Source organism: Bombus flavifrons, chromosome 12 (assembly GCF_040668555.2).
Source record: "Bombus flavifrons isolate JBK064 chromosome 12, iyBomFlav1_principal, whole genome shotgun sequence".
NCBI classification, from domain to species: Eukaryota; Metazoa; Arthropoda; class Insecta; order Hymenoptera; family Apidae; genus Bombus; species Bombus flavifrons.
The window spans coordinates 408,999-423,088 of record NC_138453.1 but is presented as its reverse complement, the minus strand read 5'-3'; the positions used below and the strand labels follow the sequence as shown (position 1 = coordinate 423,088).

Below are 14,090 nucleotides of genomic sequence, written 5' to 3'. Positions count from 1 at the left end.
CTAAATGTAACTTGTCATGTAGACGAAGTGGGAAATATTTAAGGAAAGAATTCAGTACCTAACACCGGTAAAAGAAGTTCTTATCAACATATGTCCTGTTTGACTTTCTTCAGGAGATACAGCGTCTTGTGTTCTGCGATTTCATATTTCATAGAATATACTTAAAATGACTTGCATTTGAATGCATGCACGAAGATCTTTTGTTATCGATCTAATGACTCTGTCAATACTGTCCAATAATAATAAATAATAAATAATAATAATAATAAATAATAATACTGCGTCCGATAATTTGAGCAGTGTGTGCGGGTGCCTGTTATCTGCAAATAGCGCGCCTCTACATCAGATTCAACTGGTGAGAGAGAGAGAGAAAGAGAGAGAGAGAGGGTGAGAGAGAGAGGGAGAGAGAGAGAGGATACAAGTCAATCTCATAACACTACAACGCTACAATCCAGACCTATCATTGGATTAATGCATCCAGCAATAAATACGAACCTGTTCAATGAGAGAAACGACAGCTACACCCAATATTAATATCCGGAAAGGAAAAGATGCAGACCAATCTGATACAAGTAGATACACTTACATTCGCCATACGCAAATAGTACAGATATCCTTCTTGCGTCAGTGGGGAAACACGCAATCGCAACTTCCCAACTTTTTAATTTACAGAAGGTTAACGCAACACACACCTATAATAACTAATATAACTGGCTCACAGAAACCGATAATGTAGACAACACGTCAGAATCTGACATGAGAACTGAATTGCAAATTCAACGACAAAAAGACAATCCAACGAAGTTCATTGAAGGGCAGAAGCCAACAGAAATAAAAGCGTAACCAACACAGCAGAAAGAAGATCACCTATCAATGCGATGAATATTTATCGACAATAGTATCACTTTCTCAATCAACTCACCCCAACAGTTGTTTGTCATAAATACCTGTTGGATAAACGTATCATGCAGAACAACCTAAGGAAATATTTCATTGTAAAAAGTGTCAGAGGATTGGCCATTTCAGTAGTAGTTGTACACTCGAATACAGATGCGATGTGTGCTAATAATCATAATCATTCAGGAAATTGCACAATCAAACATAAAAGTGATAAAACCAATGTCGAGTGCAGTCGGCACTAACTGCGGACAAACAAGGCATCCAGCATTGTTCAAGAAGTGCTCAACGAGGTAGCCCTTATTTTTTGACCTCCGATTTGCTTTCGATCTTACCGTTCCAAACTGCGATACTTGAGGACAAAATAATAAAATTTATTACGCGAAATTGCAGAGTGATTGGACAACTGGAATCCGTGCCACATTTAAGTTATTATGACTCCTGCAGTTACATACAGTGGTTTAAAGTCTTAAACGCTGCTTCATATACTAATTTCAGAAATAAAACTCAAATATTTTATATATATTTGTAGTTGCATCATATAAATATTATCATTACACGTCTAAGACATTGTATTTTTATGTAAAAATATTCACTAATATTTTTCAAATAGCGGATTATGCTCGAAATTGACGCGAAATCATTAAAATTTGAAAACTAACTTAAACACGGCACAGGTTCTCGTTGAGGAATCACTTTGAAATTTTTGCACATTTTCTCCCCAAATGTCAGAGTTTCGGACGGTGAGATAATGGTAATAGATTTTCTCCAAGAAATTACAAATAATTCAAATAATTGCAACAAAAGTTACAAAATTATTTTTGTGGATGAATTTGAAAATTGGTTTATGGGATCCTTAGAATGACTTTATGGAAGTTGAGATAGGAAACTGCCTATGACGAATGTAATCTTTTTACCACCTAGATTGAGTTTCATCTCACTGTGCGTTCGAATGCCACGTATGTGATGTTAATGTCTTTAAGTCACATGTAACACATGTAAATCCTCAGGTGGTAGGCTCACGTTCTCCGCTTTGGTATAGGATCTCCAATAACCATAGTACAAACATGCGCCACTGACGGCAATAATAACATCTTAATCTCATATAATATTAAATTCCCGATCACTTTTTATTCGGAATTGTTACTAGTTGCTTGCTTATACTGCCTACTCGGTACCAAGGTTGGACGCACACGAGGTTGGAACATGGGCTGCTTCGCTCTACTTGTTCATCGCTTGTCTCTCTACACATGAGCGTTACTACGCTTGCTGTATGCATGTATAGATATGTATTATTATTAGGTATATAGCTTATGCATTATTATTAAGTATTGTATTTATTTGTGTATTGTCGTATGTTATTTTGTATACATATTATTATATGTATTATGTAGCAAATGTTTTTATCATATATCTTTAAAATGAAGCTTTCAAACTATTTGAATATTATTCATTACGTCTAATGATACTGCTTCAAAAATATGTAATAAGAGAATTTGCTCCGTTTAGTTCATTTTAATTCATTATATTACATACACACACATACATATATGTATCTTAATGTATTTATCAATTATTTCTCTGAAGTAATCGGTCTTCTCCAATTTATGTTTCTATCCATAATCGCAGATACTGAAAAAACTTGTCTGGAAAATTTCCTAATTGGTGGTGCGAAAATGTTGACATTCGCCTTAGAACGAACGCATCTCATTAATTGGATAAACATTATACTTACCAATTTTCAGATAAAAGCGTATATCGTAGCGAACGTAGCAACGACGTGTTACGTACTCAAAAATAACAACTGCTGCATAATTTTACCGTTCTTCTGTATGTTCATATCCCACGGCGCTTAATGTTGGCGTCCCAAATATCGATGCTCTGGCTTACCGCTCTCTGTATGGTCAGGCCCGCTGCAGACGAACTTTTGTCGTTGCGATCCCGTTGCGATCACATATCTATCTTCGTTGTTTTTAATTAAGAAAACAAAGGAAGACACAAGATCGCAACGATGAAAGTCGCTCGCCTGCACCGGTCGTTAATTAGGTCGTAAATATACGGCGTAGTGAGCGATAGGTGGCAAGTGGCAAAACAAGTGATTTCACAGACAATGCCAAATGCCAATGTCCTAAATATCAATTTTGTCGCTTACTGTTTGCCACTTCTCTGTATGTACACGGCTTTAGGATTACAAGTGGAGAAGCGTCCGGAGAAATGTGAACTATAGAATTACTTCATACCTTTGTTAGGCAAAGCGTTCATCCCTTGACCGCGGCTACGTTCGGCGACTGGCTATCGCCTCGAGCCCAAGCTCATTATCACAAATCTTGAACAAATACAATCGGATCGAAAGACGACAATTGTTTAATTACGCCTATGATAGAATCTAGATTACGGTGTTAAGGGATTTTCCCGGGGTTCCAAAGGGAAGGCTCCGATGTCCTTTCATCTCCGACATATATATATAGTGTTAGGGACAGTAGAACAAGAATTTTCGCGTTAATGGATTGGTTAGGATTTTGAATTTTCTTTGTTTAATACAAATTTTATCCCTACGTTTCCTTCTTCTTCTCTCTTAATTTCGCCAGTGCATAACGAAATTATTAGAGAAGAAGAAATTTTTATAAAGTCAAATTTCTTACCTTGAGGAGTAAGTGCCGTCGGGGGCCATCACCTCGCCTGCGGTAATGATCATCGGTGTGTTTATTATTGGATTTTATTATTCAACTCGGGTATAATTATTATTAAAACCGTTAGTTTTATTTATTTATTTTGATTAAAAAAAAATACACACTGAATAAAGCTTGCAGTTTATTATTCGGACTAATGTCGCGGATACAAATATATTTATTTATAAAGATATTTTGATCTCGCCAACGAAATGAACACTTAGAAGATTTCTAATTTAATTGTGACTTAGACTGAGCAATTAATGAGAGACCGTCGAAACGCAATGCACGATAGACGACAAAATAATCACGTAACGTACAATTGACGACAAAATAATCACGTAACGTACAATTGACGACAAAATAATCACGTAACGTACAATTGACGACAAAATAATGGGCCATAGGTTTTCAAATCGCGAGTCGGCTATTGGTAGTAGCGCGTGTTCATTTGTGTATTCGAAACCTTACTCGCGCGATTTGCATATAGTAGTTTTCGTTTCCTCGTTACGGCACGCGCTGAGCGCGGGACGTGACACCCCCGCCCTTGGAGTTCAAATTTCCAAAGGAAATTTGACTGATAATGTCCCTGAGTTCGCTCAGGGCGGATGTAGGTGCTGTTGGTTGTTGAGCAACTGTTGATGTTATTAATATTCCTTGAGGTTGTGCCGTTTGATTGTCGACATTTCGTCCTCTTTAGAAGTATAATAGCAGGTGGGTGACTGTGCCGCATATTGCTCCTAGTAGGGCGATTCCACATCCGTAAGTCTCGCGTAACTGTTATCCGTGTATTGCTATATCTACTATCGTCTTCATTAGTTTAAATATTACAAGTATTCCAAATATTGCTGCTCTGACCGTTCCAAATTCCATAGGACCAGTCCATAATTTCGATGTGGTGCGATTTCCTTGCCAAACCGGTAGTTCCGAATAACTGTTAGAATTTAATCTTGAAATTAAGATTAATAAACTGTGTGGAAGACACAATGTGTGTATTGAAACAATACTTTATGATTTTTATTAAACAAAGTTACAAGTAAAATACAAGTAAGCGTTATGAATGTTGACAGTTGGCTAGTTGTTCACAGACTGACTTGCTTAGTGACCCATGGCCCTTAAAAAGGTTTAGAACTCCACTCTGTATGCAGCAATGAGTGTGACCTGTGTGAGTGTCTGTGTGGCGTCACATGTGCTACAGAACCTTCTAGTAGCTTCTCGACGTGCCCATCGAGAATGTTCCATCCGTATCCTTAAGCTTCTTCCGCCAAATTCTCGAAAGAGCATGCACGTGCTAGCCGCCATGGTACATCTCACGAACGCGCACTAGTGGGGATAGCGTTGGACAACGAAAGGAAGAATCCATACGATCAACCACCTTATCTGCATGCGATTGATATCGTTGTATTCCAACAATAACATTCCGTTGTATGTCGTACTTTTATTTGTACTGGAATGCATTTGACTATATGGACTACTTCTCCTGCGATCAAAGCCATGTGTCCTGGGGTTTTGGTTATTGTATATATGTGAATTCGTCGGGCAGTAGGGTTGCTAAACTTAAAGCGTTTTCTATTAATTTCTTTTCGGTGGTGCATCTTCGTGTCAGTACATCGTGGTATAGTGCCGTTTGTTTCATAAAATTTTATGTGTATATGTTATCAGTGGAAATAAGTATTACAAATGCTGCTTGGTTTACAAATATATACGTATATGTGTATGTATCGGTAGGTATTATAAATGAGATTTGTTTTATAATTATATATGTCGGGTTATGGTTGGAATTTTGGGCGCGTAACAACTCTTCACGTGAATTAACCGTTGTTTTACACAACCGAGATTATATTTACACGTATACACAAGTCTACTGCAAAGATTAACAAATAATAAGTCTAGTGAATAATAAGCTTAACAAATAATAAGTTAGTGGATAATAAGTTGAACGAATAATAAGTCTAACAAATAATAAGTCTAATGAATAATAAGTTTAACGAATAGTAAGTTCAATGAATAGTATGATTTACGAACAATAAGTTTAATGAACGCTATTAACAATATTTTTGAGTTCAAACGAATCCACGGCCAACGGGATAACTCTTTACTAAGCGTAGACTGATCTTAAGCACAGAAATACGATGGTTGGAAACTCGACGTGTCACTCTCCAAAGCAGTCGCAAGAATGCCAGCCTCGTCGAGATTTTTCTCGCTGTACGATTGCATTTGTTTTTCTATGCCCGTTTGGAAGCATCGAGAAGGTTTCAAACGCCGTTGCTAGGCAGACTCGTTGGAAGTGTGACACCAATTACCTCTCAGGTACAAGACATCGACTCCCGACTGTCGGACGCCAACGCCGCGACGCATCTTAGTCCCCATCAGAGACAAGGCCCCAACCCCGACTTTCGGACTCCTTAGAATCCACACCAAACCCCCCAACATCCCCAAGCCAGGGTGTATATAAGCCGAGACTTCACCCAGCCCGGGCAGTTCTCGTTCTAGTTGCTGTTCTTGTACAACATCCCTTTCTCTGTTCAACGTTATTGTAAGTGCCAAAGTCATAATAAAGTTCGATAAAAGAGAATTAATAGTTGGGCTACGACTCAGGTTTCTTTTCTCTCGCAACCCAAATATCCGTTTTACGTGACAGAAGCAGCGAGAAAGTTCCAAACGCCGTTGTTAGGCAGTTTCTGCCTGGAGTTTGATTAGTAATACAATGTATGACCCATTGTATCACACGTGGCTAGACCCGCTCCCGAGGCCGCATGCCGCCACAACCACATTTCTCGGAAAACCCATACAACCACTCCAGACCTCCGTTAGGCAAAACGTACATCCCGTGACCGTGGCTACGTTCGGCGACCAATTGTCACCTCGAACCCAATCTCGCTATTACAAATCTCGAACAATTACAGCTATGATAAAATCCAGGCTAGAGTACTAGAGGATGTTCCCAAAATTTCCAAGGAACGGCTTCGGCTTTCCTCTCATCTCCGACGTATATATGTATATATATTGATAGAAATAGATGTTATAAATGTTGCTCATTTTACGAATATATATATATGTGCATGTGTCGATAAATATAAACGGACTTTATTTTATAAGCCTTATGCATTATCGATGAGAGTGGGTGTTATAAATGTTAACTGCCTTACAAACATGCATGTGTATGTATCGGTAAATATAAATGAAAATTATATGCATTGCTATAAATGTTGGTCGTTTTACAAGCGGATAGCATAAATATTTATTTTGTGCGTATACTCAGTTAATAGTAAATACCGTATCCATATTATATATTTATTATAAAGTTATAATAACTAATTATTGTTTATTAGTTTTCTCTAGTTCCATAATAATGAAAGTTAGAATAATATACGATAATAATAATTATTATTTATTAGTTTCTTTAGTTCGATAAATGTATTGCATTGTATTAATTATTATTTATTATTTTTCCTTAGTTTATTGAAATAGTTAGTAGTTTAATAGTCGTAGCGTTGTTCCTTATGGCTGATTTCCATAAATTCCTAATATTCCTGTTATAATGCTGTATTATATTGCATTAGCTATTATTCATTTCTTGTTATAATGTTCCCTTTGTTTTATTACCATCTTATTAATTATTTATTTCTTCGTTGAAAATACAATTTATTTTGTAACGCATGCACGTGTTGATTATCCAAAATGGCCGCTTACCTATATCTTCAGTAGGAATATGGTGTTAATATAATGTCAACAGTAACGTGTCGTCGAAATAACTAATTGTTCGTTAATCATTGTGATTTTATTTACTGGATGCCGAATTGAAGGGAAATAATATTGTTTTGTGTTTATAATAAAGTGCGCCTCATAGCACATGCGCGAACGATGCTTTGTGTTCGGGGGGAATTTTCAAATGGCTGTTCGTGTGTATCTTTAGTGAAGATAACGTGTTATGCAGCGTTTTACCAAAATAATTATTTACTTGTGTTAGATTTTATTTAATGAGGTGTGAATAATATTGTTTTATGTTCGTTGTAATGTTGTAATTATAACGTAATACGTTATATGGTATAACGTTATAACGTATTACGTTATATGGTATAACGTTATAACGTATTACGTTATATGGTATAACGTTATATGGTAAAACGTTATAACGTATTACGTCATATAATATAACGTTGTATGGTATAACGTTATAACGTATTACGTCATATGGTATAACGTTATATCGTATTACGTTATATAGTATAATGTCATATGGTACAACGTCATAACGTATTACGTTAAATGGTATAACGATATAACGTAATACGTTACATAGTATAATGTCATATGGTACAACGTCATAACGTATTACGTTATATGCTATAACGTTATATAGTATAACGTAATATGGTAAAACGTTATAACGTACTACGACATATAGTATAACGTTGTATGGTATAACGTTATAACGTATTACGTTATATAGTATAACGTTATATGGTATAACGTTATAACGTAGTACGTTATATAGTATATCATTATGTGGTAAAACGGTATAACGTAATACATTATATGGTATAACGTCATAACGGATTACGGTATATAATATAACGTTATATGGTAAAACGTCATAACGTATTACGTTATATAGCATAGCGTTATATGGTACAACGTTATAGCGTATTACGTTATACGGTATAACGTTATAACGTAATACGTTATATGGTATAACGTTATAACGTATTACGTTATATGGTATAACGTTATATCGTATTACGTTATATAGTATAACGTAATATGGTAAAACGTTATAACGTATTACGTCATATAATATAACGTTGTATGGTGTAACGTTATAACGTATTACGTTATATGGTATAACGTTATAACGTATTACGTTATATAGTATAACGTTGTATGGTATAACGTTCTAACGTATTACGTTATATAGTATAACGTTATATGGTATAACGTTGTAACGTAATACGATATATGGTATAACGTTATAACGTAATACGTGATATGGTGTAACGTTAATAGCCCAATTCCGGTTTCATATTTACAGAACTGATATGACGTATTACGTTATATGGTATAACGTTATAATGTATTACGTTATGTAGATTAACGTTATATGGTGAAACGTTATCACTTATTACGTTACATAGTATAGTGTTATATGGTATAACGTTATAACTTATTACGTTATATAGTATAACGTTATATGGTATAACGTTATAACGTATTACGTTACATAGTATAACATTATATGGTATAACGTTATAACGTATTACATTATATATATTCTAATCAATATCTTCATTTTGTCTTAGCTCGAAGAAGTATTCCTTAAATTTTCTGACATCTCTTGCTGAGAATCTTGCACAGAGTAGGAAACACTCTATCATTTTATCTCTGATTATTTTAGTAGAGTAATGCATAATGTAATGAATTTTTCATACCTTAATAGCTCCCTTTTCGAATATCCTATGTATATCAACGGAATGATGAAGTAGAATCATAAAATGATTCCACATGATCTTTCCTGCTTTAAACGAAATGTATCAAATTTTGTATTTAACATTTTCAATATTTCAATTACTAAACTACACATCCGAATTTAATTCAGAATGTGGGCATATGATTATGGTTAAGGTAAACAGAACATAAAGAGAAATGGTTAAGTACGTCTGCTTTTTCTGCAAGAATAATTTGGAACATACCAGTAATATACACGTATGTATTATACGCGTTACAACCTTTTTTAAAATCTCGATGCGATATAGTAAAGTTATGATATTTGGCAGATAAAACTTTTTAAATTACTCATATTGTTCCGTGGTAGTGTTGTTTCTTTTGTATCTATCTTAATTTTCCATCGATCTTACATAGATTACCTAAGTTTAACTTTTTATTGTTCCAGAGAGTATTAATTTGCAATTTGCTTGGTTTGGCGAATGATAATATCTTCTATGAAAATTTGAAAAGGAAGTTGGCAGAAATGTTAAACTCGGAAGAGAGCGTAAAAGCAATTGAAGACTTGGGACTTCTTGAAGAAGATTTAGTATTGAAGTTGAATACGCCTCTCGATACTTTGACACATTATTTGTCAAAAAAGTTGTGCTATGATCAAAATGAACGAGATCTAGTAATTCTAAGACACGACGTTGGAATACTCTGGCCAGACAACAGAAGAGAAAACAGAGGAATTAATTTGGTGTTGTATGGCGAACCACAAGGATACTCTGCTATGGCGCGCAGTGTTGGATATCCGACGGCAATAGCAGTTAAAATGATCCTTGACGGTATAGTTCTTCTTTTTCCCGTTTATTCTAAAAAATGTTTCTTCGTTCAGTATTACATATCGAATAATAAAAATTACGATTGACATTTGTTATCCCTTTTAACATAAAGGCGTTCAAAATTATGTTTACACAGAACGTAATACATATTATTGCAATTTTATATATCCACGCATATGTATATTTCTGATACTTTCATTGCATGTCATCCTTCTAAACAAATTTTACCATATAATTTAATAATAATTTCAAAGTACATTATTTTTCTTTTTCGTTAATAGGTGAAATTCAACAACGAGGAGTAGTCTTTCCGTTTACCCCAGATATTTATCGACCAATACTCAATCGATTGAAAGCAGAAGGAATAGAATTCTTTGAGACATCCAAGTGGATTTAACATCTTTATAATATTAATAACAAGTAATTATAAATATAATGTATAAATAAATATAATTATTAACTTATATAAGTTAACTTTCCATTGCCACTCTTGTAACACAAAGCATACGAAAACAACAGCGACAGAATTATTATTGTGTAGGTATTGTTTTTTAGTAGAACTTCTTATTGCTATTCATTATGATAGCATTATTTACATAGTTCTTTATGAAGTGAAATATACAAAAGAGTGGGATAATATCCGAATGTCCAGGATTAGGATCTTTCCACTTCAAATGAGCATAACATTCTAATGAGTCCAAGAATTACAAAACTTGAAACGTTATTTCGTAAGGAGGAGGGACAGGGAAGCCAATATTTATTATCTGCCGCCAATTTCATCTCAATATCAGTTACCACAACTTCATGTCACATTTGCCATGGGTAATAATATTTTTCATATCTTAAGACTGATACAATGAAAATTTCTTTGTATCTAAATCTGCAATACTCACATTCTATGAAAGGCTTTCTGACGATTCATCTGCAATTTTTGCTGCACTGCTTTGTTGCTGCGAATTTGCTGTTTCTACCTAAAAAGATTAATATTCAAATTAGCGTTAGGGGAGTCATGAATTAGAAAGAGGAGACGAAGAAGGAGATTCGTGTACCTGATTATCACATCCGTAATGTCTGCATTCGCAGTGTTGTCCACATGGAATGCCTGCTGCTACGCAGCCACATCGCCGTGTAGTACAATCTTTTTTGCAGTTACAAGCATGCGAAGATTTCTTTGTATCTAAACCTGCCACACTCTCATCTTGTGAACGGCTTTGTGACGATTCATCCGTAGTTTCTGCCGCACTGCTTTGTTGCTGCGATTCTGTTGTCTCTACCTAAAAAGATTAATATCCAAATTAGCGTTAGGGGTGTCATGAATTACAAAGAGGAGACGAAGAAGGAGATTCGTGTACCTGATCATGACATCCATAATGTCTGCATTCGCACAGTTGTCCACATGGAATGCCAGCTGCTACGCAGCCACATCGCCGTGTAGTACAATCTTTTTTGCATTTACAAGCATGCGAAGATTTCTTTGTATCTAAATCTGCCACACTCTCATCTTGTGAACGGCTTTGTGACGATTCATCCGTAGTTTCTGCCGCACTGCTTTGTTGCTGCGATTCTGTTGTCTCTACCTAAAAAGATTAATATCCAAATTAGCGTTAGGGGTGTCATGAATTACAAAGAGGAGACGAAGAAGGAGATTCGTGTACCTGATCATGACATCCATAATGCCTGCATTCGCACCGTTGTCCACATGGAATGCCAGCTGCTACGCAGCCACATCGCCGTGTAGTACAATCTTTTTTGCATTTACAAGCATGCGAAGATTTCTTTGTATCTAAATCTGCCACACTCTCATCTTGTGAACGGCTTTGTGACGATTCATCCGTAGTTTCTGCCGCACTGCTTTGTTGCTGCGATTCTGTTGTCTCTACCTAAAAAGATTAATACCCAAATTAGCGTTAGGGGTGTCATGAATTACAAAGAGGAGACGAAGAAGGAGATTCGTGTACCTGATCATGACATCCATAATGTCTGCATTCGCACCGTTGTCCACATGGAATGCCAGCTGCTACGCAGCCACATCGCTGTGTAGTACAATCTTTTTTGCATTTACAAGCATGCGAAGATTTCTTTGTATCTAAATCTGCCACACTCTCATCTTGTGAACGACTTTGTGACGATTCATCCGTAGTTTCTGCCGCACTGCTCTGTTGCTGCGATTTTGTTGTTTCTACCTAAAAAGATTAATATCCAAATTAGTGTTAGGGGAGTCATGAATTAGAAAGAGGAGACGAAGAAGGAGATTCGTGTACCTGATTATCACATCCATAATGTCTGCATTCGCACCGTTGTCCACATGGAATGCCAGCTGCTACGCAGCCACATCGCCGTGTAGTACAATCTTTTTTGCATTTACAAGCATGCGAAGATTTCTTTGTATCTAAATCTGCCACACTCTCATCTTGTGAACGGCTTTGTGACGATTCATCCGTAGTTTCTGCCGCACTGCTCTGTTGCTGCGATTTTGTTGTTTCCACCTAAAAAGATTAATATCCAAATTAGCGTTAGGGGAGTCATGAATTAGAAAGAGGAGACGAAGAAGGAGATTCGTGTACCTGATTATCACATCCATAATGTCTGCATTCGCACCGTTGTCCACATGGAATGCCAGCTGCTACGCAGCCACATCGCCGTGTAGTACAATCTTTTTTGCATTTACAGGCATGCGAAGATTTCATTGTATCTAAATCTGCCACACTCTCATCTTGTGAACGACTTTGTGACGATTCATCCGTAGTTTCTGCCGCACTGCTCTGTTGCTGCGATTTTGTTGTTTCTACCTAAAAAGATTAATATCCAAATTAGCGTTAGGGGAGACATGAATTAGAAAGAGGAGACGAAGAAGGAGATTCGTGTACCTGATTATCACATCCATAATGTCTGCATTCGCACCGTTGTCCACATGGAATGCCAGCTGCTACGCAGCCACATCGCCGTGTAGTACAATCTTTTTTGCATTTACAAGCATGCGAAGATTTCTTTGTATCTAAATCTGCCACACTCTCATCTTGTGAACGGCTTTGTGACGATTCATCCGTAGTTTCTGACGCACTGCTCTGTTGCTGCGATTTTGTTGTTTCCACCTAAAAAGATTAATATCCAAATTAGCGTTAGGGGAGTCATGAATTAGAAAGAGGAGACGAAGAAGGAGATTCGTGTACCTGATTATCACATCCATAATGTCTGCATTCGCACCGTTGTCCACATGGAATGCCAGCTGCTACGCAGCCACATCGCCGTGTAGTACAATCTTTTTTGCATTTACAGGCATGCGAAGATTTCTTTGTATCTAAATCTGCCACACTCTCATCTTGTGAACGACTTTGTGACGATTCATCCGTAGTTTCTGCCGCACTGCTCTGTTGCTGCGATTTTGTTGTTTCTACCTAAAAAGATTAATATCCAAACTAGCGTTAGGGGAGTCATGAATTAGAAAGAGGAGACGAAGAAGGAGATTCGTGTACCTGATTATCACATCCATAATGTCTGCATTCGCACCGTTGTCCACATGGAATGCCAGCTGCTACGCAGCCACATCGCCGTGTAGTACAATCTTTTTTGCATTTACAAGCATGCGAAGATTTCTTTGTATCTAAATCTGCCACACTCTCATCTTGTGAACGGCTTTGTGACGATTCATCCGTAGTTTCTGCCGCACTGCTCTGTTGCTGCGATTTTGTTGTTTCCACCTAAAAAGATTAATATCCAAATTAGCGTTAGGGGAGTCATGAATTAGAAAGAGGAGACGAAGAAGGAGATTCGTGTACCTGATTATCACATCCATAATGTCTGCATTCGCACCGTTGTCCACATGGAATGCCAGCTGCTACGCAGCCACATCGCTGTGTAGTACAATCTTTTTTGCATTTACAAGCATGCGAAGATTTCTTTGTATCTAAATCTGCCACACTCTCATCTTGTGAACGGCTTTGTGACGATTCATCCGTAGTTTCTGCCGCACTGCTCTGTTGCTGCGATTTTGTAGTTTCTACCTAAAAAGATTAATATCCAAATTAGTGTTAGGGGAGTCATGAATTAGAAAGAGGAGACGAAGAAGGAGATTCGTGTACCTGATTATCACATCCATAATGTCTGCATTCGCACCGTTGTCCACATGGAATGCCAGCTGCTACGCAGCCACATCGCCGTGTAGTACAATCTTTTTTGCATTTACAGGCATGCGAAGATTTCTTTGTATCTAAATCTGCCACACTCTCATCTTGTGAACGGCTTTGTGACGATTCAT

The 14,090-nt window shown here is 36.7% G+C and overlaps 1 protein-coding gene and 1 long non-coding RNA gene across 2 annotated transcripts; one reads left to right on the top strand and one right to left on the bottom strand.

The window, feature by feature from the left end:
* Nucleotides 1-8,847: 8,847 nt before the first annotated feature.
* On the top strand, nt 8,848-10,307 carry LOC138185553 (uncharacterized). Its single transcript, XR_011174650.1, has 2 exons — nt 8,848-9,838; nt 10,117-10,307. It is a non-coding gene; the product is annotated as an uncharacterized LOC138185553 (long non-coding RNA).
* Nucleotides 10,308-10,731: 424 nt separating this feature from the next.
* On the bottom strand, nt 10,732-11,810 carry LOC138185718 (uncharacterized). Its single transcript, XM_069124878.1, has 6 exons — nt 11,805-11,810; nt 11,634-11,715; nt 11,491-11,549; nt 11,329-11,412; nt 11,023-11,109; nt 10,732-10,806 (listed from the first exon to the last, which is right to left on the bottom strand). Exons 1-6 carry the CDS (start codon nt 11,808-11,810, stop codon nt 10,732-10,734), a joined length of 393 nt encoding a protein of 130 aa, XP_068980979.1.
* Nucleotides 11,811-14,090: the final 2,280 nt, after the last annotated feature.